The sequence below is a fragment of the Miniopterus schreibersii genome (genome assembly GCF_964146895.1).
Source record: "Miniopterus schreibersii genome assembly, chromosome: 13".
Classification (NCBI taxonomy): domain Eukaryota; kingdom Metazoa; phylum Chordata; class Mammalia; order Chiroptera; family Miniopteridae; genus Miniopterus; species Miniopterus schreibersii.
The window spans coordinates 26,856,139-26,880,371 of record NC_138113.1 but is presented as its reverse complement, the minus strand read 5'-3'; the positions used below and the strand labels follow the sequence as shown (position 1 = coordinate 26,880,371).

Genomic DNA, 24,233 nt, shown 5'->3' with positions numbered 1-24,233 from the left:
GAAGACAACAATGTGGAAGGTGGGTGCTTTTTACTTTTTATCCCAGCTCTCATTTGCCTTTTATTTCTTAGCATTAACAGAGTACATCTCAAATTCAGACGGTAAGTTGAATCTGTCGGAGCGTTTGTTTATTCCTGGGCTGTGTCACTTTCCATATAGAACACGCGTGTCTCCCCCCCGCCCCAAGTGTGTGAAACTCCTCCCGCCTTCATTCCAGTCCTCGGGGGATTTCAGCACCCCCTGCGAACCCAGAATACCTATTGCAGTGTTCTGTATGGAAAAATAAGACAATCCCCTTACTTTAATTGTAAGTGAGAAAGTCTTTATTTGCAGTTCAGAACACAGTGCATGATCCTTTCTCCATTTTTTTTTTCTTGATCAAAGTGATTTATTTTTTCTTTTGGAATTGTTTAGCATTATATCATCTCAAGCCCATTGGTTTAGTTTTAAATGATTTGATGTATAAAAACACAGAGTAAAGTACTGACTGTAAGTAAGAGGCATATATTTAGATTAAAAAATAAGCCATTGGCCAGTGGAAGCGAAAGCACACAGCACTCTACCGTGACTGGTGGTAAGTATATTTGTAATACTCTGTGTCTGTTAAATAAAACGACAATACTTAAGTTTTTTCAAAAATTATCTCTCAAGACATTTTGACAAAGCTATACACTTTTTCCTACAGAATCCAACAAGCTAAACATATTTCAACATTGTATTTTTAAAGAAATTAAATGTGTTAGGTATGATAAAAATGCAGAACTAGGTAGAACAAATAATTGTGGAATGGAAGATGGTGTTCTATCAAATCATATAATTATAGTATTAACTGTTTTGCCTAAACAATTTACCAATATCTGCATGTCAGAAGCAAACATTTAGCATATTTCATTTTGCTGCAATATTTTGAAGTAAAATCATTCTGTAAAAATAATATACACTTGTACAGAATGACAGATTTTTTAGAACAAAAGTCCTCATTGAAGGTTACAGATAAATAGTAAAGTTACTAAGATTTGATGTTTCCAATAAAGAACAGTTCATGGTGACATAAAGTTGATCAGAAGCAAGTTTCAGCATGTTGTTTGTGACTCACTCGTGTCCAGTATAGTTGCTTGGTTGCCGAACATGTGTTTCATTGTTTAAGTAATAGATTAAAACTTCAAAAGAAATCATCAATGATTATTTCCCCATTGTTGGCTCTGCTTAAGGCTTCTGCTTTTCTAGACTATAATTTTAATAGCATGTGAGTATGCACTTAATGAAGATGATACTGCCCTGTAGGTCTGACATTTTTCAAAATCAGTCTCATTTATATAGTGCATGCTAATTAAGATTGAAAGTTTTTTTAAGTTACCTTTTTAACTTCTTTTTCATTTCCTTAATCATCTGTTAAAAGTTTCATGTTTTTATTCTTTTCTCTCTAAATCCAGTCACATCCCAACGGGCTTTAAAACCAACCTAATAAGCAGGAATGCCTCTCTTTTTACACGCAATCATCCCATGAGAAGTGTTGACACGATTTTCAGAGGGGAGGCCCATAACTATTGTAATAAAGTTTATTCAGTCATCGTTTTAACATCCCTGTTTATATCTTGACTTTGGTAATATAGTCTCGATCCCTTAGAAGTAGGAAATCTAGCATGAGGAGTGCAAATGCTTTGGAAATGTATTCATTTCCATCCTTACCACGGTGGTGTTAAGAACCATTAGAGATGTCTAATATATCTTGTAAAAGTTAGATCTGATACAGAGTTAACTCCCTGATTAACGTTATAAACTGTTATTAGTAAATATGTATGGTAGTTTTAAAAGTGAATTAAATGAAAAATTCTATCACTTGGACAGATAAGCCACTATTCCTAGGCATATGAAGTGTCATGAACCGCCAACAAATCATAAACATTTCAATCTGCTTGTGCGATTATATTTTTTTTTGTTAGAATCACTTAGAAAATACAAAAAGAGGATGGATGACAGAAACCTTAAACTACTATGTTTAATAATTTTATATTGTGATTATATGGTAATTTGTAATTGTATCTGCCCTTAGGAATGTTTAAATATCTGTAGAATTTTAAGGAAAGACACTGATTATTTTAATACTTATTGAAGTAATGTAAAATGTTATATATCTCAAAGTCTCAAATATATTTGAAATAACACTAGGAAATGAAATGCAAATTTTGTAAAAATTATATGCATACTATATTGCTCTGACATTTTCCCATATTTTTGAAATATTCATGGATTGAAGAGTAGCTTTATTTCTGAATTTAGAATAAAAACTAGGAATTATGCCTTTCAGTAAAAAGTATCTACTTGGATAGTAAAATAACTTTTTAAGAGGACATTAGTAGTATTCTATAGAAAAGGAGTGATCTTCAATCTGTAGTTATTTGTCAAGTAGAAGATAATAAATAATTTAAATAAACAAAAGAAATTCAATATTCTTTCAGGAAATTTCCTTGATGAAATTGTTTCATATATGTGTGTATATATGTATATATAATATATACTCACTTGCATTTAACTTGTAGTTTAGCATCTAAGTTATGTTTAAGTAAAATGATAAACAGTTTTGTTCTCCATGGAAAATTACTTGAGCCTATTTAAAGCTGATCCACTGTTTCTTAAAAACATTATTCTGTAGTAATTTCGAATGTTAAAACCGCATGCCTACGGATCTTTTTTGTATCTGAACAAGCTTAGTCAGTTGCCACATGTGTCAGACAAGGAGACATTTCTGCATTACCCTTTCAGTGTGACTAAGGATTTTTTTTTTTCATTTAATTACGAAACTTCTCATTTTTTGATGAGGGGAAAAAGATCAGACCCAGCCCATGTTTCAGGTATTCCTTTGGGTTTTTAAAAATAAAATTTCATCACCAGAAGAGTGGCAAGCCCGACGGAGGCAGTGTCCGAAACAGTCTCGTGCAAGGGCGCGAGGGGCAGATGCAGTGGAAGGGACTGGCTGGATTTGAGTCAGGCTCTGTGCTCTTGAATGTTCCAACGGATTCGCAAGAAATCCACCGCGCAGCGTGTGCCGTGTTTAAGCCATGGTCTCCAGCTCTTTGCCCCAAAGCATTCCAACCGGGGGTTGAACGAATGCGTTGGACTTGCCTCTGTGGTGCAGACATGTCTCATAGGAAGCCAGATGTCTGTCACTGACCATTTTTGTCACCGCGACAACCCTGCCTCCCCGTGCTCCCTTGTTTATTGCTGACTGTGCTCTTGTTTCCCTTCAAGGTCTGGCGCACCTGATGATGGGCGACCAAGGTATGGGCTCTGTTCCTTTTCCACTCCGCTTTCAGTGTTTTCTTGTTTCGTAGCTGCTTTTAAACCATCACTGCAAAGGATGGGAAAATGCTTGCGAATTGTCTGGCTGCGAATTCAGTACATAACCTTTGTTCACTTTTTTTCTTCATGTGTTCCTTCTCCCCTTTATTTGTTGGTTTGATTTTTGGTGTGGTCCTTTGGCTTCTTTGTTTTCTGTTCATTCTTTGCACTGTAATATCTGAAAATAAATGAGACGTAAGGACCTGTGATTGAAAGTTTGCATTCATTTATCAGCACATGCACTTCCAAGGGTAGTTATAGCAAAGAAAAACCAAGAACCATTAAAAATTAATATCTGAAGGAGGAGATTCAGCTTAACTTAGTGTACCAAAAAGTCCATTTTTCACCCATGCATGGCAGCTTGGAACATGCAGACATCTTTGGCTCCTGGCTTGTAGAATGCTGAGTAGAGTGTTCCACAGAATCGATGCTTCTTTTACCTGCAGTCATTATATCTCCTTGCTGTGCAGCATTTTAAAGTGAGCATGGGCTTTCCAGTTTCCTTGCATGTATTGCGTTTAAAAGAAGGCAGATTTGTCAACACGTACGGATTGTATCTCCATTTGTTCTCAGACCCTGATTTATTCTTTCTTTTCTTGTTTAATTTTCAAAGAGTAGTACATTTGCATATATTCATAATTCTTATTGTTGTTTCTCTCCTCTTTATTCTCTTTGTATGGAAACCCTTTCTTCATGGAACCATTTCATCAAATCAATAGGTAAAAGTAAAGGTATTACACTATTTTATTTCTACTTACTATCCTCTGTATGAATTATAGTGTGTCTAAGTTATGCAAATGTATTTACATCTTTTGGCATTAGTAATGGGCACTGGGAGGTAGGTATGAGTGTTAATGAATATTTTATGAACTTAAGGTAAGAAAAAAAATCCATCAAAATGTTTCACTCTTTTTTTTTTTTCTTGCTCTTTAAGAGTGATTTTTTTTTTTATGTCAGCTACTTATATAATTAGTGTATTTAAAAATTAGCTCCAGGTTTCAGTGTCAGTTTCTGTAGTATCCCTCAGTGATAGTTAAGTGATGAGTGTAGTCACCATGCATATATCATCCTCAGACATTTAGCTCTGGAGCCCACCTGCCCCAGACATTCTGTGTGGGGATGTGAGTCTAAGCATGTGCGGCATTGAAATGGTCCTGTGCCCACCTTGCTGTCTGCTAGAGGTCATGTGTGCACATTAGCTCCATAATCAAGAAAAGGCAGCATTGGAAACAGAGAAACAAAAGAGCAAGACAAGCCTGTTCTTCCTTGTGTGCCTACTAACTCTGTTTTGAGAACATTATCAACCAGGTATTCATTCCTCATCACCTGGTAAGTCAGGCATGTGCACTCTTGCACAGCATTGGTGCCTAAATAAAAGCATGTGTGATTCACCAGTAGAACCATCCGCATTGTGTTCAGCGTTTTCACTGAAAGGAGGCTTATGATAGGCAGCTGTGGTAGATATGTATCATCACTTTTAAATTAAACATTTTAAACTATGTATTAGTGAATGTGCCCTTGGTCTCCAGTTTTTTGTTTGTTTGTTTGCATTTTTTTTCTAGTTATTTTAAACACAGGAATGTGTCCGATCCTTGAATCCTCTGAATCTTTCTCATGCTCTCGGTGTTAATGCGGTGAATTGGGACCAAAGCTCACCATTCTGCAGCTTCATGTGTGTGTCATGTAGCAGGGAACCTTTTCTGCTTAAAAAAGCACCTGAACATGAGCTGGGCAATAACTAGGAAATGGTATCAATGTTTTAAATGTGTAAAGTAGAGCTTTAGAAACAAATATTATTTGGATACTTTAAAGTTTATTAAAAAAAAGCGATTGCAATTTGTGTTTTGGTCAACCATTTTTCAATAATTGAATTTAATCTCATTTTAAGCCTTCCAGTAACTATGCAAATGACAGTATGTATTGCTTTTTAATGATTTTGTGTACCATGTGAGGTATTTTTTAAACTTTTTTTTTTAGGATATATTGCCACCCACTTTTCTTTCCTAAGTGGGCATTTTTCACCTTGTTCCTTAGTATGAGATTCAGAATGGCATAGAGTGAACTGTATTTGTATTTTATTTTACTGGCTGAGTGAAGTATATCTATATGTGTTTGTTTACCTTCCTGTGTATATTGGTATGAATGCATATATATACTAAAACTTTCTAAATGTGCGCACTCGTACTCATGTTGTGAAAAGGTAACTCTTAAAAATAATTCTCTAATTACATAACCATTTAACTCTACCTAAGGAATAATTCATGTTTATACTAAGCTGATATTTGTTTTGATGTAATTAATGTTAAGTGTCACTTAACTGCATTCAGTTTTACTATGCCAGTCTTAAATGTTTTCTGTTGGTATGTGTGTCAAAACATATTTTTGCTAAAATTCTCATCAAATTTTATTCCTCAATCTGCACAAAATTACAGAGGGCAGAAATTTGTATTTTCCTTCTTCTTCCGTTGATGGGACCAGGATGCTTCTTGATGTTAAATGGGAGAAAGAAGATGGAGTTGAGTATTTTACAAATCAGACCTGTTCCTTTACATGTTGTTCAATCAGATGTATAGAAATGTGACTTGTAAGTCTTCTTTAATTGCAAATTAACTTAACAAATCTGCATTCTAGATCAAAACTCCAGTCTTGACTATGCCATGCCTGCACGTTGAAGGCGTGCCATTGTGATAGGGAAATGGAAACGCCGACAAGGTCGTCACATGACAGAGTGGGAGTGCTGGGGGTGCAGGTGGGGGCATTTTGAACGATAAGGGTGACATGCCTCAGGGCTGCTCATAGGTCCATAGCCTTGCCTTGTGCCGCCTGTTGGGAAGTCAGAGACTGTCTAGCAACTTCGCATCGTAGCTTTCTATATTAGGTTGGACCCTAGTTGTGCGTAAAATAAGTATTAACCTGCCCAGACTAAAATAGCTGATTTGCACTGTAAATTCACGCCTCCCAAATCCTCCTGTCACAATATTATCCTGGAGAAGTTTTCCTGACACCGCTTTTCTCTTTAGGGGTGGTGAATTCAGGGTCTCTGGAATGTTCATTTCTGGATTAATGTCTTTTTTTTTTTAATCCAGAAGCAAAATCGGATTCAAGAGCATTATTGTGCTTATTTTGATTTCTTCTGTATGAATTCTTAAATATTTTCTAAAGTTTTAAATGCCCAGTGATAGATGAATGCATTTCTTTTTTTTTAAAAATAAAAAAAGTAACCCATCTAAAGAGAACATTCCTTCTGATAACCTTCGCCGTCTTCCCCAGTCTTCCCTGTAGAGGTGAGCACTGGTATCACTGTGATGTCTCCTTATAGAGTCGGTGAGGACCCTTCCATGCCCCCTGATTAACTTTTTAGGGCGTGGAAACTGCAAAATCCCTTATCATTTGTATATCGCAAAAGCAGCTAAGTCAGCTGGAGACACGGCTGTGTGCTCACGGAACCATAATGGATGAAGCGGAGGCCGCCTCACCCTTCCCACAGGCCATGTGCCTCGTATTTTCAGTTGGTCATTCTGTTTAAACTCTTGAGTCAGTTATTTGGATTTGCTTTCATGTTTTATAAACAAGGATATGTCACCCTTAACAGGATACAGTCAGGAATAAACTTGGTTTCAGCGAATTGGAGCTTTCTTAGGTATAGCTGGAGAGAGATCTTCTCTGAGCAAACCTTACATCTGCTGCTTGTGGCTAATGGATCCCAGTGGTCTTTGTGAAATTGTGCTTGCTTTCTTTTTAGGTTTGAAACTTATCACTGGTACTGTTGGGACTATTGCTAATGCTAACTTTATTCTCCATTTTATTTTGCATATAGGTTTATCTATTTCCCTGGGAATTTAGGTTTTTTGTTTGTTTTATCTTTGGTTGGTTTGTTGTTTTTTCCCATGTATGTTTAAGTGGTCATTTCATTCCAACAATTATTAAAGTTATTAAATTATATTTTACTTCAGTGGCTCTATGAAAGTAGCGGGTGACCATTTATATGAGAAAATGTTAAAGTAAGTTACACTGCAAATCCAGCCATCATGGCTGGTTAATAGCTCAAGAGCGCAGGCTAGTAATTGCCAGTTAAATGCTGATATTTCAATTGGAGACCTGTTTTTTCCTTCATAGCCGTCATTATAACTGTAATTACAGAGTTATATAAGTGATTGTAAATTTAATGCCAGCTTCTCCTAATAGATTGTAAGCTCCGTGAGAGCAGGAAAGTTGTCTGTCTTTTTGGCTATTGTATTTCCAAAGTATTTTCCCACTGTGTCTCGAATGTGCTGTGTTCGTGACAAGCATGTGAATAGGGGTGTGGTGCACATTGGAAGAGGGAGATGGAAGGACATGGCGGGTTTGGAGGAGACAGTAGGGGGTGGAAACAAGGGGGAAACTTACTCAAATAGCTAAAAAGAAGTAGAGCAGCTGATTACATGGAATCCTCTCTGTCTCTGTCTCTGAAGTTTCTTTTGCTTCCTAGCATTCATATCCTTTTGCCAAGTTGCAGTGTATCTTTCTAGTAAGGCATCATTCTGATATCACTTTAGTCTACTTTGGCATATGCACAGCAATGGATCTGTAAGGAAATAAAGTCAATCAATTTTTGTGTTTAAGGGTTTCAAAGACTTAAGTGTTATTCACTGTGCCAGTGGAAATAATGAAATTTTATTTTCTAACTTGCACTATCTGTGCAAAAGCAAGTACAGGAATGTTACTGCAGTTTAGATCTGATGTTGTACTACGTTCTGTGGTTTACATGAGTTATTTTTTTAAATCACACTGTATCAACTGTGATATACTATACCATAAAATCTGTGTTTAAATGGGGTTTGGATTGTAAACTTCCAGAAAAGCCAAAAGTTGAGTCTTATCTTGTGATATGAGCATATTTACTTTTCCTCACGTTCATAAATCCTACAGCATATTTGCAAAATAAATGTCCATATGACTCTTTCAAGTGAACATTCATTGTTTGGTTATCCAGGTTTCTCATGTTACTAGAAGGCCAAGGTATTATAACTCTCAAGAACATGATTACACATTTTATAAGTGCCTAAGTTGTATTCTATTTGTGAAAATGAAGATCTTCAAATAATTTATAAAGAAAATAAAATTAGATTTTCTCAAAACTAACTGTGTTAATACCTGGATATAATTGCTCCCACTGCAACTAATTGATGAGCAATATCAAAGTTTGTTTTAAAACTTTATCTGTAATGTCATACCACAATGAATATTCTGTTTACGCTTAAGATAGATTTGATATTCTTAATATTTAGAGAAGAACAAAGCAGTTAGTATGTTTTATACATTTTCTTTTGTTTCCATGATTTTTGTTACCATCTTTCGACGTTAGTGTTGGTATATAGCTAATTTGTCTCTGAAGTACCTAATTCCCAATCACCAACATCATGATACATACTTGTTTTATAACTTTTAAATACATCTGCTAAGATTTCTGATATAGAACTAATTTTGAAAATATGTTTCTCCTCTTCTGTATGGCTTCTTAAATCATATTTCTTCATTTGGCTTGATAATATAAACATTTTTTAGAAGCATTTGTGAATGTTGACAGACTCCTACTGTATCGAAATGCCTATGTTTGGTGCATATGGACACTAAGAAATAACTTATTTTGAATTATCTATTATGATTTCTACTGTTGCAGTACTGGATGCTCTTCATTTGCAGCCACAGAACATGGAAAGACCAGAATATCACTACGTAAAATCAGATATTAAATAACTACTTCATCAGTAGGATATACATAGAAGACTATGTGACTATTAGAAATGGTATTTATTTTTCAGTTCTTCTTTAGGCTACATGCCCATCGGTTCGGGATACAGTCAACAAAATTTACTTGAAGAGAAAATATTTATGTATTATCTCTTGCTGCTATTTAATCAATTTTGTCATTATACTCATTTCAAATAAAAGTCCCAGCTCCTTTGTATCTCTGTTCTCTTGGCTCTGTGATGAAGAGTTTTCCATGTATTTATACACTATAAAAATCATGACACTGATTCACTGATAAACTAAACACAGATTTTATTAGACTGTAATAGATTAATTTATCCTCAGAGAAGAACACAGAAAGCATCCTACAGTTAAACAGTTTAAAGAATGAGGTGGTAAAAATATAAATTTAGATAGTTTACTGAAGTAGATTGTAAATAACAAAAACCTTAAATTATGGCATACTGGATTTTAAAAGGATGATCCCTTTTTCAAAGGAAATGATTTTATTTTTCTGTTATTTTATTTTTCCAAAATAATGACTTTATCTTATTTATCCTTCTAAAGATGTATTTGTGTGAATTTTACTTTTTTAAACCAGCATCGACACAGTTAGGCTGGTAAGAGGGTGTTTCTTAGATTGTGCTGGCCAGTGATTTCAGAGACCAGTGTGATTTCCCAGAGTGCTTGCTTAGCTCGTACACTGAAGGAATGTGAATCTTTACTTAGAATCAGAGCTGTGGAGTAGGGAAGAACAGTGCAGATGATCTAAAAACAAAGTGTTGACATTCTTTGAACTATAAGGCACCATAGAGAATGTTGCTTAAATATAATAGGCAAAATGTTGTGGATCCTTTGATCTAAAGTAGCTGATACAGAATAACCAGCCTTGTGGACACTCTAAAGGGTTTTTCCACTTACACGCCGGTGATCACAAAACAGGGTCTCGTCCTCTTATTCTTACAAAATAAATTTAGAGGTAGTGTGAATGAAAGCAACTTACATAGGATGCTTCTGAGGCTCATTTACAAGGTTTCCATTTTAGGGGGGCACAATTCCACTTTTTAACGGGAATAGTATAGTGTGGTGGCTCTACTACAGTGGCCATTGGTACATAAAACATTAAAAGCTGATTCTACTCAATCAGAATTATTTAGCTATTTCTCTTACATACAATGACAACACTGAAATGGACTTGGCTCCCCTTTGAACCAATTTAGGAGGTCATTGCCTAAGAAATGCTTTTTAGACTCAAATTTACAAGTTGAAGCGTACAGGGAGGTAAATATTTTCTCATGGACCCAGAAGTACAATCCAGAGCAAACTTTTTCATCAATTAATGCTTTCTTTCTCATTAATGACTTAGAGTGATATATGGATTGAGCTTATACTAACCACTTAGTAACCTGAAGACTAAATTTTCAAGGAAAAGCAAATCAGGGAGTTCTTTTAGATAGCTGTCTTTCCTGGAAAGATAAAGTATAATTACCTTGAGATACTTAAATAATTGGCTAATAGTCTCATATCCTTCAAGATTTTTCTCAAATGTCACCTTCTCAAGAGACTTGTCCTTACCATTCCATATAAATTACAGTTTCCTCCTCTCCTGAACTCTCAGACCCCAATCTAGTTTCTCTTCCGTAACAATTATTATCTTTTAACATACTTAAAATTTTAAATTTATTATGTTTACCATTAATTGTCTATCTTTCTCCCACCAGAAAATGAGAGGGCAGAGATCTCTGCCCTGCCTTGTTGTATCTCGGGGGCCCCGTACAGTGGCTGGCACAGTAGGTAACCCACTGACTGACTGACTGGCTGAACAAGTCTATAAAATTTCCTTTTAGAGTTTACTTTGGATATTATTTCTTTCTCATAATTTTAAAAGTTCTCCCTTTGCATCAGGGTAAATCTTCTTATGCAGGGCCAAATAAATAACATCAAACCAAATGTTTCTCCTTGAACTGGGCATGAGGAGGACTCAGGCTTGACCCTCTTGATCTTTCCTGTCTTCTGTCCCATGCAGGTGGTCTCGGAGAATGTGGAAGGGATTTGAAAACCACTCCAACCACTGATGGGCAGGCCTTTCCTTTAACATTCCTTTAATATTCAGTCGTAAAGGAATGTTTCTTTAAGGGCATGATAATTCATCTTTATATGTCTCTCTGTATATAGGTAACAGGAAGAGGCTCTTGGAAGTTCGGCTTCTCACTAGCAGGCGTCTTTCAGGGAGGACCTTTTGGCAATTTGTGAGAGAGAGAAAATTTCAGAGAAGTGATTTCCTTCTCCTTTATGTTCATGTAACTTACCTTGTGCTTCTAGCATTAAAAGAAACAGATTCAGCCTTCTCAGGTCCTCAAATAGCTATATACCCAAAGGACCTTTGACTTTTCCAGTCCAGGGAAAAATGGTAATATGTTCAACTGGATAATTTATCAACAGTACAGGTCCCCAGCCTCCTGTCCTAAGCTGTGCTGAACAACCACGTGGTATGAAATCTCTGAATTAAAAAGCAATAACAAAACTGCAGTGCCTAAGGTCACTCTTCCCTTAAAATGAATGTCTTATCCTTTGTCCCTTTAGTAGAGGTGGAAATGAGAGAGAGAGAGAGAGAGAGAGAATCTGAATGGTTTCATCCGATCGTAGTCATTATTACTGAAACCACCAATGAGATTCTTCTGTACGTGGGACGGACACATGGTGCAAAGCCACAGCTGTTCAGAATGGATGTTTTCAAGATTATTGACATTAAATGTAAACACAAGGATAATAATAGTTACTGTTTTTCAGGACATGTCTTTACACATTCAAATTATATCTACTTATACAAAACATGTATTCCACTAAATGCAGGTTTTCCTTTTCTGCCTGGCTTCTTTGCCTATGAATTGCCATGTGCCTGTGACCTCACGATAGCTCAGTCAGAATAGTTGAAACTCCAGTAATTATTAGTATTTACTTTTTATTACATGGCCCAGATGTAGTCCAGAAAATGAGACTACTGATGTCATGAATACTTCAGGAAATAAAACTGACTTATGTGTTATATGAAGTTTCTAAGCAATATTTTATTTTTTGGCCTGAATTACCTGGCCAGATGACCCACTTTTTAATTTCAGTTCCTGGACTTAGCATTATAAAGGAAGTAGACCTTTGGAGAAAATGAAATTACTCCATTGGAGCAAACAATTACATTTAGATTGGGCTAAAGTGCTGCCAGAAGGATGGAAATTCCTAAATTGGCCAGCCATGATTCCAGTTCACAGGGAAACCTTTCACAAGCTAACTGTAGGTTTCTGCAGATTGCTGGTGGCAAAATGTTCCAGAAATCTTCTGCTAAACTTAGTGAACAGATATTTTTTGATGATGTGCTGGCTTAATTTTGTGATGGGTTGTTATGACTTTCTAGTGTTTATTTGTTTAAATAAAAGAATGTGTTTACTGACTGTCAATCAGCAGGGCATGCATTTGAAATGACTTCCCTGGCAGTGAGGTTGGATTTGCACTCACCCATCTGTACATTCTGAGACCCGCGGGCTTCTTTGTGAGCAGACTGGGTGAAATGATGAGACATTCAATGTGATGGAAAAAGAAAAGCTGATTGGTCCCCCCAAAAAAGCCAAACTTGGACTGAGGATGTGAGGACAGTTTCATTTGGCCTTTGCCCTCTCGTTATTTGTAAGGCATAGTGCCATGACCTACTAGGCTAAGTCTTTTTTCTTCAACTACTTCAAATATGGCCATTCCTTAATTAGGAGAAGGTCCTCGGTAAAAGAGGACTGTCGCTGTGTCAGCAAGGCTGGCCAGGCAGCTTCCTTCCCTGCTAGAACATTCGAGCCGACTTGCCAACACTGCGACCCACCTGACCTCAGGTTGGCTGTGCAGCCCCCCCACCCCCAGGCTCCTGAGGCCCGTTAGAAATAGCTCAGCTTGAACTCCAGATACTTTATTCATTAGGCCTACGGTGAGTTGGAATCCTGTATGTATAAAAAACACGCCAACAAAAACAAAAAAACCTCAACTCCCCCATAAACTGGGAGAGCACAGCCGTTTTGTGTAGAGTGTAACCAGCTCAGCAAATTGGCTTTTGCCTCCTAAGAGCTGATTTTTTGTTCTTTTTCTTGCAGGGACAGGTATAGCTTATTTCAATCTGCATGACTTCTGTGCTGAAAGACTTTTTCTTGATTGTACAAATAAGTATTATGTTGCTTTAAGAGAAGTTGGTCCATTGGGGAAGGACTGGGAAGGACGATGTGGTTACTCGATTAGGTCTACCTTTTGTCTTTGAAAATAAGCAGTTGGTTTTCACACTAGTAACGAGGTCACTGGGCTCTTTCAAACCTTGCGGGAAAGGTTATTAAAACTTTCATTGTATAGAATTCAGATGTGTAATATATATAAAAAGAAAAAAAAATCAAACTGAATATGTGACAGCATTTAAACTTTTTATGTGTTCCCCACCCATGGATACTTTGTAATATATTTTATGGTCATTGTCCACAAATAGACCCTGGTGAAGAGATCCAGGCAAAGGGAAAGCTGAATAGCAAATGCTGAGCTCATGTGAAAAATATGCTACAAATATATCTCTCTGTACAATGGAAAACTTGATTATAATGACTTGTTTTTCTGGAGATTATGGTGAGAGAGGCATTAAATAAAACAGAAATATGTTATTTGTACAAAGATGATGCTTTAGGGGATAGAAATTTGGTCCCTAGAGTCTATTTAAAAAGAAGAGGTAATATACTTATGAGACATTTTAGAAATGACAGTTATATGGAAATATATTAGCTGATTTTAAAAAAATCTACAAAAAGAGGTAATTAAAAGAATGGTGTGAGTGCAAGAAAAAGCAGGGAGAGGAGTGCTGAAGGTGAGAAAGCTCAGTTTCTGGGGGAAAGGAGAAATAATCGTGGTTACTGTGACAGCAAGACATTTTCCCAGGTAGGAAAGATGTACAGGAGTAATGATAGCAACCGGAGAGGCCACGACAGGAGCTAGGAGAGCTCTGTGCATAAATGGTCACGCATTGCATGTAACTTGGGGAGACACCAAAATTCTCCCCTTGCCAAAGATAAATCTCCAGCCCTGTTCTGTTGCAAAATAATTTTTAAGGTACAATATTTGAAAATGCCAAACTATGATTCAAGTGTAGATTGATTATTGATAAATGATTCAGAGAAAATTAAGCAATTTTTAAGGAAAACAAAAGTTAACAAAATCTACAACTACATAGAAGATTTTTAAACAATGTCAAAGACATTTGTTCTTTGTATACATATTTTAAAGGCTCATTGAATCTCAGATGTTGAGAAAGGAAGTGAGATGAGAAGAGGGAGTAGAAGAAATTGGAAATGTGTGTGTGTGTGTGTGTGTGTGTGTGGTGCATTCATTTAATATTATAGTAACTTGTATTACTGTTAATGCAAAAAAGAATGTATCTTTTTTTAATATCTTAGTGAGCCTGAGAATGCTGATCAAAAAATGTCATCTTTTTTGCTTCTAAATAACAAGATATGTTTTCCTTTAGTATATTTTTAAATTTCCTTGATTAGGGTATTAAGATTCTGTGTGACATGAACTAGTTTTAGCATCAGTCAGATAAGCCTTTTGTTCTAGACGGCACAGTAAGGAGAAACTGCTTGCTTTTGACTTGTTTTGCTTAATTGCTCTTATTTTATTTTTTATTTTATTTTATTTCTTTTATCATTATTACTTGGCAATCCTCACCTGAGGATGTTTTTTCCATTGATTTTTAGTGAGAGTGGAAGGGAAGGAAGGAGTGAGGGACAGAGAGAGAGAGAGAGAGAAACTTCCATCAATTGGTTGCCTCGGGCATGCACCCCAACCAGAGCCAGGCATCGAACCTGCAACCCGGGTATGTGCCCTTGACCAGGAATCGAACCTGCGACCTTCGGTTTGTGACTCCTTTCCTCTGTCTTCAAAGCTAGCAACCTTGAATGTCCTTGACCGTTCTTCTGTAGTCACATTTCTCTCAGACTCCCTTCTGGGGTTTTTTGCCACTGATAAGGAGGTTGTCATTACACGTGGCCCCCCTGGGTAAAGGAGACTCTCCCTATCCTGAGGTCACCTGGTCAGCACATTTCATTACATCTGCAACTTTAATTGCCTTTGCCATGCAGCCTAATATATTCACAAGTTCTGAGGATAGGAGGTGGACATCTTTAGGATACCATTATTTTTGTATACCACAGGTAGAAACATTAAAGCAGAAGAAAAATATAAGTAGAGTAGAGTCATGGGGCTCTGGTAGAGAGAAGTGCTGATTCCAAGAACTGGAAGCAAGTGAACATAAATGGAACAAGGGAGCCTAAAATATCCAACTGGAGAAACATAAGGGTCAAGATGATGAAAAGCCTCAAGGAACAAGATAAAATTTGCTTTTGAGAAAGATTACTCCTGCAAGAGAATAGATAGGAGGAATGCAGAACTAAAGATAAGAAAACAGCAAAGCAACTCTGATTTAGTCAAGAAAAACATCAAGGGCTTACGCTTTTGTAGAGCGTCGGAGATGGAGAAGAGTGGGGAGATTTGCTGATCCTAAGGAGTGGGGTTCAGCAGGACTTCTGACTGGCTCTGCAGGGGCGAGGCCAGGACTGGAGTCATGACTGACTCCCAGGCCCCCATCCGAATCCCTGGGCACGGGGCGGCGTCGTTCACCAAGTGAATCAGTGACACAGTGGAGGAGGAGAGGAATCGGGGGGAAACATCCTGATTCCCGTTTTAATTCATGGATACAAGCAGTCAGCTATTTGGAGTCTTTACCTATAATTCCATCCTTGCGCCGTCTACAAATATGATTTACATCCACTTGGTGTTTTTTAAAAATGGATAAAAACGTGGTAGAAAAGAGTCATCAGAATGCTACTGGGGACCATACTTCAGTAGCCACTCATTTCGATCTGAGTTCACCGAATAACAACAACCAGTTTTGCTTCTGTACTGTTAGCCAGACCCTATTTCTCCATATATTTCAAAATATATCTTTAAAAAATTTTGTCAAATGCCTTGCTCAGGTGTTTAATATACACTGTTGAAATCATGAATGGATGTTAGGGAAGTTATTTGTATTCAGTAGTGATACATATTTAAGTAATTAATTCACTTGATCTTCCACTTCAATAAATAACGGATCTGGTGCACTCTGTGTGTGAGGTTTTCTGTAAAGCCCTTTGTGGAGCATGAAAACATATGCCATGTTTTAACTGTGTAAAAACTAAAATATAGGGACCGGACAGGAGGACAGGAGGTTAATTCTTACTTGAACAAAAGTACGTTCCTGGAAGAAAGAGCAGTTGAGTTGGAAGCGGTGCGAAGGGTAGACTTACCAGGGAAGGGAGCACATGGGAAAAGAACAGCGTCATCGAAGTCGCTGAAACAGCGCCGTTCCAAGTGGGACATGTTTTGGTTGAAACAGAGCTCTAGCTGGAAGGGAGGCTCAGAGTCAAGAAACTGATAACCTGCTGGTTCATAGCTGTAGTTATTTTTAATTGAATTAGTGTGTCTTAGGGCAGGGTGTGCACTCTTCCTGTCTCCATAGTCTCTGTAATTCCCTATCGTGTGCCCTCACTGGATTCTCACATTGATACTTCTTACCTGGTGCTTTAGGAACCTGGTTTATTACCCTAGATTTAGGAACTTATTTTGCAGTCCATACACTGCCAATTATTGAGAGAGAGAGGGGACGAGTGCCACGATCAGAAACCTACTTTAGAAAGACATCTTAATGGTAGAGTGGATTGCAAATTGTAGTATTGAAGGAGGAAGGGCTCGTTAAAGAAAGGGAAATGAGTTAGGGGGTTGTAAAAACAGTTCATGTAGAGGGCAGTGGACCCTGTAATGTTGTGATGATAATCGGAAAAAGAAAGGAGAGATCAAATGTGAAAAACTAGATTCAAAACTCCAGAAAACAGCCTGTGTCTTGTCCTTTCGATGGTGCTTAATATGGGGCTATACACAAATTAGATTCTCAGTAAATAAGTGAATGAAGACATTGGAGGAATTGAATTGGATGTGAGAGGTGAAAGGAAATAACGGTAGATGACTTTAAAAGCCTGAATATAAATAACTAGATTGGTCATGCTTCTGAATGACTCTGTCGGAGAGTCCATTTCATCTTAGATAAAGTTCAGAAAAGATATCCAAGTAGACACAGTCAACACACAGGTGAAAATACGAGTATGATCCTCAGGGTAGAGATTATAATTAAGAGAGTATGAAAATCTTTCACTTGGAGGTGATGGTTTATTTAAAGTCATCCAGCAAAAACATATCAAGATATAACTATGGATTAGTAACTGATAAGAAAAATAAAAGGTCATTTAGTTTAGACCCATTGTTTTATGGATGAAGAAATTGAGAGATAAAGAAATGTCTGGCTATTCAAGAATTAAATGTAAGGCTTGATCCTACAAGGTAAAAGATGCTCTCTGAAACTTTTCAACACATTACTTCAGTGCCTTACTTCAGTGCCTCCTGCTTCCCACCAAAAATTTCTATATTGACCCATTCTCTACTTAGAAGACAGTCATTTTAACCTATTTCATGTTGCCGTCTTTGAAATTTGATCCATTTGGAAAATTGGGGTTTAGACTGTTTAATACTTAAGAACTTAAAGATAGCTTTTACTCAATTTCAAGACCTAGTATAAAGAGAGTGACACTGGTTAACAAAATTATACAGGTTTCAGGTGTACAATTCCAAAACACATCATCTGTATATTGTGTTTGTCAACACCCCAAGTCAATGATCTTACATCACTGTTTATCCCCCCTCTCCCCTCTTCCACCTTCCCCCACTTTGGCCTGGCCACCCTGACTTGTCTCATTTTTCCAGTCAGATTGCTGTAATGAAACAAATGGTACCCTTCAGTTCTAAATTTCACAGACTTATGTATGGTGAGTAGATTTCCAGTGGTGTTTTATGGAACCTAAGGAGTCTGTAGGTATCTCAGGACCACCCCTGGGGGTTAAGAGCACAGAGAGAGGAGGACTTTGGGGTCCCTTTCCTGATTCAAACAGAGCACCACAGCCTTTTATCTGTTTTAATATTAAGCCTTCTACAGGATAAAAGAATGGTCCTCTTGTTCAAAAATACTTGAAAACTACTAGAGATCATTAATCTCAGGGCTTTGGCTAGAATTTCATCGTTTTTCCTTTTGAGTTTATGGATTTCATGAAAACATTCCAAATCTGCTTCAAATGAGTAAATCATACAAATTCAATTTTACCGTAGAAGTGCCGTGGAACCGCTGAGCTCTTGGTGAGCAACATCTGGCCTTTGCCAGCACAGCTGCCTTAGTCCAAGGCCATAGTGAGCGGACAGGGTTTCACGTCTTCACAGCTCAATGCGCGGCTTTCCACTGAGGAAATAGAAGCGTCCTTGAGACAGTCTTTTCTAGAAGCAGTAAAAAACGTGTTCATCTCTCACCATTTCTATTTGTTTCCATTGCTGTTTGTAAGCCAAGGTTTATTTTGTGTTGTGATTTACAGAATGGTTATTCCAAAGGCCCATAGAGGATATTAGGAGGCACTATTTTGCCTCTAAGACAATCAGCCCAATGGAAACAGTTATTCCTCAAAGCTTTGTTTAAACCAGATTAATGTCTTCCTCTCATTATATTGAATTCAGTGCCAATATGATTTAGGTTCAATAGCTGTCATTTTTGTCTATAGCACTAAGTTGGAGGTTCTTAAAATGTAGTCTGAGGTTATCTGGGTGGTGAATCCCTAGAGAGTAGAGACCATAAACGAGATTTATAAGGGTCCCCAAACTAGTTACAGTATCTTAGTTTATTTTTTAAAGTCCTAGCCCTGTGTAAATAAACAAAAATAGCTTTATTCTTTCTATTTATCTTAGTCTTATAAAATAATAAATTGGTAGGGTGGGAATATACACTCAGTATCTTCAGTGTAAAGTGTTATCATTGGAATTTTCCATTCTCAAGAGCTTCATCTTTTATTCACAAATACTCCAACTTCACTCACCTTCCTCTTCTTCAAAAAATAACAGTACTAGTGGTTCTGACTGAGGTAAAGTCAGATTAATATAGATTAATGCAGTACATGAATCCATTAATTTAATTTTCAACTTTTAAAACACTTCCTTACCTAGCATCTTACCTTAGCTCTCTGGGATAAAGGGGCAGTGATATTTGACTCCCCTTTGGCACATGAGAAAACTTCACCAAGACGGTAACCTGCCCCAATGGGACAGTCGAGGGAGCGTTCCCAGGCACCCGCGTCCTTCGCAGGGCGGGGGTGGCGATCCACGGAGTCAGGACCCATCGGGCATGGACAGGTCCAGCACTGTCCAGTTGTTATTGTGGACACTCCTCCCTCCAGCTGGTCCCTGTCGCTCAGGGAGAACCCGACGTTCAGAAACGTTGAATTCCTTTTCATGGCCACAGAGATGTGTCATTTCCTTTCTTTGTATTTCCCTGTCTTCCCTTATAACATGCATGCTCCTCTAGATTGTCTAGTTCTCTGATTATTTTATGATTCGGTGCTTTATTTACACCAAAAATTCCCTCTTGGTAGTTTTCATATCTTATCCCTTCAGTCATTTATATATGTTTAAAATACCTCCTTTGTGCCTGATATCATAACACAGCATCTATGTGTCCCAGGACACCCAGCACACTGCGGTAGCTGGTGTTCAAAAGCCCTTGCTGATGGCTTTCATGTAGAAGGCGTTAGAAAGCCGGCCTTTATGCTGCTTAAACTGCGGTTCATATATTTGACTTAATTCTGCCAGATATCAAAGGTTCTATAACATCACCTACACGAGGTTATGTCAAGCAAAAATGCTGTAAACAGGAACATAAAAGTGATTTGTGTGGTTTCCTGTCATCTTTTTTTTTTATAGCCTTTGCACAGATTTCTTTAATACACCCTGCAAAATGTTAGGGAAAAACAGGCTCAGCGTCTCTTCGAAGAGGACTTTGATATTATTACCCTTTTTCCTTTTTAAAGCTTTGTGTGTGTGTGTGTGTTGGTTGTTCCTCTTTGGTGTATGTGTCATCTCACAGGGCTGTCTTTACGCAGAAATACAGACTGGGAAGCGGCACCCACATCTGCTGAACCTGGCGGGGAGAGAAGTAACCAGCCAGGCGCTGGAATGAGGCAGAGGGAGCCCTGGGATCTAATGAGCACAGTGCAGTGAAACACCCTCCTTTTAGGACTCACCCCACCTCGTTTTGTCATTGTAAAAGCATTTAATGTGGAAGACCCTCTGGGACCGGTTATATCTAAGAAAGATTTTCCATTTTACTGCACTGGAGACTCCAGCAATGAGAGCCTCAGAAATTACAATGGGGTTCTGCTAATTCAGATTATTGATGTGGAGATTTGCTTTAGATGCTTGAATTCTGTGGGCTTGGAAGTATGTGAAAAGTCAGGATTAAAAGTCCACCTATTCAGCTTATGGTTCATTTATGTTGGTGACTGTAGTTTAATTTTAATTATTGATGTCTCTTCTGAATAGTTCTTCAGCAAATGTTCCACAGGAAATATATCATCTTCTTTTTCAAGCTGTGTCTGCAGCCAGAAGTCTTAACTCTCTGTTTGACAGTTATTTCTTCTAGTCATCTATATTAGGAAATAATTTTCAGTCTGTCTACAAGAATCTGGAATTTGCTTTCCAAAATTGGTACCTTATTTGAAATCTAGTAGGACTCCGCAGGCATTCAGTATGCTGCAGAGAAAGCTTCAATAGGGATTTTTTGTTTCCTGGTAAAAGAAAACTAAACAGTTTCTTCTTTAAACTATATGTTACTCTTAATATCTTCCATCAATAATATAAAATGTATTTTAGGTCTGTTTATACTTTCAAAGTATTACTTTCTGGAGAATAGCTAATTTTTGTGTTTTTTATATTAAGCAATTTATTGATAATCCCATAGAATATTATACCAATATTGAATCATAGGAAGAACACAGTATTTCTTTCCTTTTTTCCTCACACCCTAGGAACATATGCATCTGCTTTACTTGCCATTTCATAAAAATGTGTTACAATTTTGGAAACCAACTACAGTATAGGATGGTTTTTTAAAAATATCTTTTGAAAAGTCTGTCCTTAGAATTAGAATACATTATTTGAAAATGGTGCCAGATAGAAGTCATAAAATTGCCTGTATTTAAGAATTGACACTGTAATTAAAATCTTTGTGAGCTGCATTGAAAGCGACAAGAAAATGCTGTAAGTCTCTGTGAGGAGCAGCTCCGAGAGGAAATGACTGGTATAGAAAAGCAAAGAGAGTAAGTTTAAAGTGAAAGCTCCTTCAATGAGATATAGAAAGAATGACATAAAGATACCAAAACATGGACTAGATGAGACCAAAACTAATCAACTTAATAGGAGAACTTTATCTTCAAGCTCAAGGAATGTATAGACCTAGTACAAATCAAGTAATATTTGGAAATTGCTTAACTTCAAATCTGATCTAAACTTGTCCAATAACTTTCTAGTAAAAACTGGTAAAAGGTATACTCTTGCCTGGTCATCCAACCCATTGTGATCAATTCTTATTACCATTGTTTCTGTTTTTGCTGGCATCGGTTTTATGAAGGAACAATTTACAATAAATAACACACATTTTAAAAGTAGAGTTTGGTGAATTTTGACAGTTGTGTACACTTGTGAAACCACACCATCAAGATACAGAGCGTTTCCATTACTTCCAAAACATGATGTGTTCTCCCATGTCCAGTGCATTTTATATCTGCCCCTGGACCCAGGAAACCACTTATCTGCATATTGTCACTATAGATTAATCTCCATTTTATATAAATGTAATCATACAGTATGTGTTCTTTGTGTGCTTGTGGTTTCTTTTACTCTGCATAATGAATTTAAGATTAACCCATGTATTTATTCCTGTCAGTACTTTTTTATTGCTGAGTGGTATATAATCAACATTTTTAAATACATAGGTCTTTATTTTCATCTAAATGATGCTTTCATTTTAAATTCTCTAGATACCCTCAGCACCTAGAATAATCCCCTGCCTGTAATTGAGATTGCTTGGTCAATTGATTCATCTGTCTGAAGATAGATGCTGGAGAGAAGTGTTAGAATGATTCCGGTCAGTGGTACTCCTTTTTTGAGAAAACGTTTGTGTTAGAAGTAGCAAAGTAATAGATAATTTATTGAGCAGTTACAATATTCCAGTTACAGTACAGTGTTCTTCAGATGCATTATGTTATTTATCTTCACAACCAGTTCTGTGTGGTGTTCATGCTTTTATGTTCATTTGGTAGATGAAACAGGGATTAAGGACCTCGACATTGATTACACAGCTGCTAAGCAGTTGAGCTACTGGGCCGCAAACAAAGCTGTTGCTCTTAACCATTTCCTCTACTTCATCAGAAAAAAGAAAAGTTGTTTCATGTTCTGTCTCTTCTCAAAACACTGCAGTTTCTCTCCATTTCTCTTGAACTTATAAAAGCCCGCACTGTGGATGCATGACGCAACGCTGTTTGTTTCCAAGTGGCCCCTCAGACCCCCCCTCCCCGCCTCGCTGCCTCGCTGCCCCTCAGGCGGCGCCTGCTGCGGGCCTTTCCCCTCAGCCCTGCTGGGCTCCCTGGGGCCGTGGAGGCCGCTCAGACTCGCCCCGAGGCCCTGCCTCGGCCTCCCTTACGCTGCAGCCTCCGCCCCTTGCCTGCTGCGCGCACAGCCCCTCCTGCCCTTGTGTGGCCCTGCTCTTCCACCGCCAGAGCACATGTTATTGTATAATACATGCATCGGTCACTCGTTCTGTCTCTGCAGAATGTCACCCCCCACGGGCACTGTCTCCCTCAGTGTCGCCCCAGTGTCCGGAACGGTGTTTTCTTAGTTGGCGCAGCTGTGCAAGCCCCGCGGCCCGGGTGACTCCAGCAGCACGCGTTTCCCACGGCTCTGGAGACGGGGAATCCAAGATCCGGGCTCTGGCAGGTTTGGTGCTTGGCGAGGGCTCTCCCCTTGGTGTGCAGATGGCCATCTTCTCACTGTGTTCTTAGACACAGAAGACAAGCTAGTTTGTCTTTCATGAGGCTACTGATACCTCCCCTGAGGGTTATAGTCTCATCACCTGGTTACCTCCCAAAGCCCCACTTCCTAATATCATTGCGGGCGTTAGCATTTCAACATACGAATTTTAAGGGGACAAAACCATTCAGTCAATAACAAGTGCCTTGCACATACTAGGCTCCCGTTAGATATGTTTAGGATTTGAGGAGGGATAATTTTAGTCTTCTTTCCCTACCAACTAATGTTTTTTCTCTCAGAAGAAATGGCATTAAAGAATATTTGGATGACGTAGGGACAATGATATCCGGCTCTATAGCAGGAGTCTGTAAAGAATGAGAAATAGCTTCCTAATTTAATCTCATCTATGATCTTATTTCTCTCTTATATTTTATTAGATCACAATGTCAGTAATTTCCTAAACTCCTTCTTAGAGTTGGGAGGAACCTGTGAGACTTGAGATAACTAGGTTCAGAAATCCCAACTTTGGGAGCTTGGTGGGGTTGTAGACCAATTGCATTTCACAAGGGTTTTGAATTTGAATACCTCTACCTGTAACTTCTTGTCAAAGCAGTCTTTTGTCTTAATCCACCCTGACCCACTCATTTTAGTGTCTGACCCTGAAGCATTGTTAACTGGACTGCCTCTAATAAAACCTCTTTGTTTTAGGGAAGATAAAATAGACAAGTGGTCAAGCAAGTTGTCTATCACGAAATGGTGATTTAGCACCATTTCCCAGAAGGGAAAGGCAATCCAATATTGTGGAAGCGTTTGCCAATCAGTTAGAGCGAAGATAATTAGAAAATGTTATCATTTCTGCCCTTTTAAATCACCTTTTTATTGAATTCCTTAGTTAACACCCATAAAATGGCTCATTGTTTGTGGTCGTTGAAGTACAAATACAGTGTGCTTTCTTTCAGCATTGTAAATTACTCTTAAATGATCTGGGATGTACAGAAGCTTCCATTAAGCTTGGTGAAGGGAAAAGTGAAGGGATCATTTACTATTTACTCTTGGGGTGATTCATTTGTGATGGGAAGCCTATTCAAAGTCACAATATTTTATTTACTGGCTTTTCATGTTACTTTCTTGAAAAGCAGTAGTGATTACGTTCTATGTAAGAGGAGGGAGTA

At 37.8% G+C, this 24,233-nt stretch overlaps 1 protein-coding gene across 17 annotated transcripts in view; it reads left to right on the top strand.

The window, feature by feature from the left end:
* The window catches only part of NRXN1 (neurexin 1), a 916,928-nt gene that overhangs the window by 95,207 nt on the left and 797,488 nt on the right, over positions 1-24,233 (top strand). For 6 of the 17 annotated variants that reach the window (XM_081155801.1, XM_081155799.1, XM_081155814.1 and 3 more), the window contains exons 2-3: positions 2-19; positions 3,250-3,279. The exons of 7 other annotated variants lie outside the window; for them this stretch is intronic. In XM_081155801.1, coding sequence (XP_081011927.1) covers positions 2-19; positions 3,250-3,279 — 48 coding nt within the window. Of the gene's footprint in view, position 1; positions 20-3,249; positions 3,286-24,233 lie in introns of all 17 variants that reach the window. 4 more of the 17 variants (XM_081155800.1, XM_081155798.1, XM_081155808.1 and 1 more) reach the window with 2 other exon arrangements.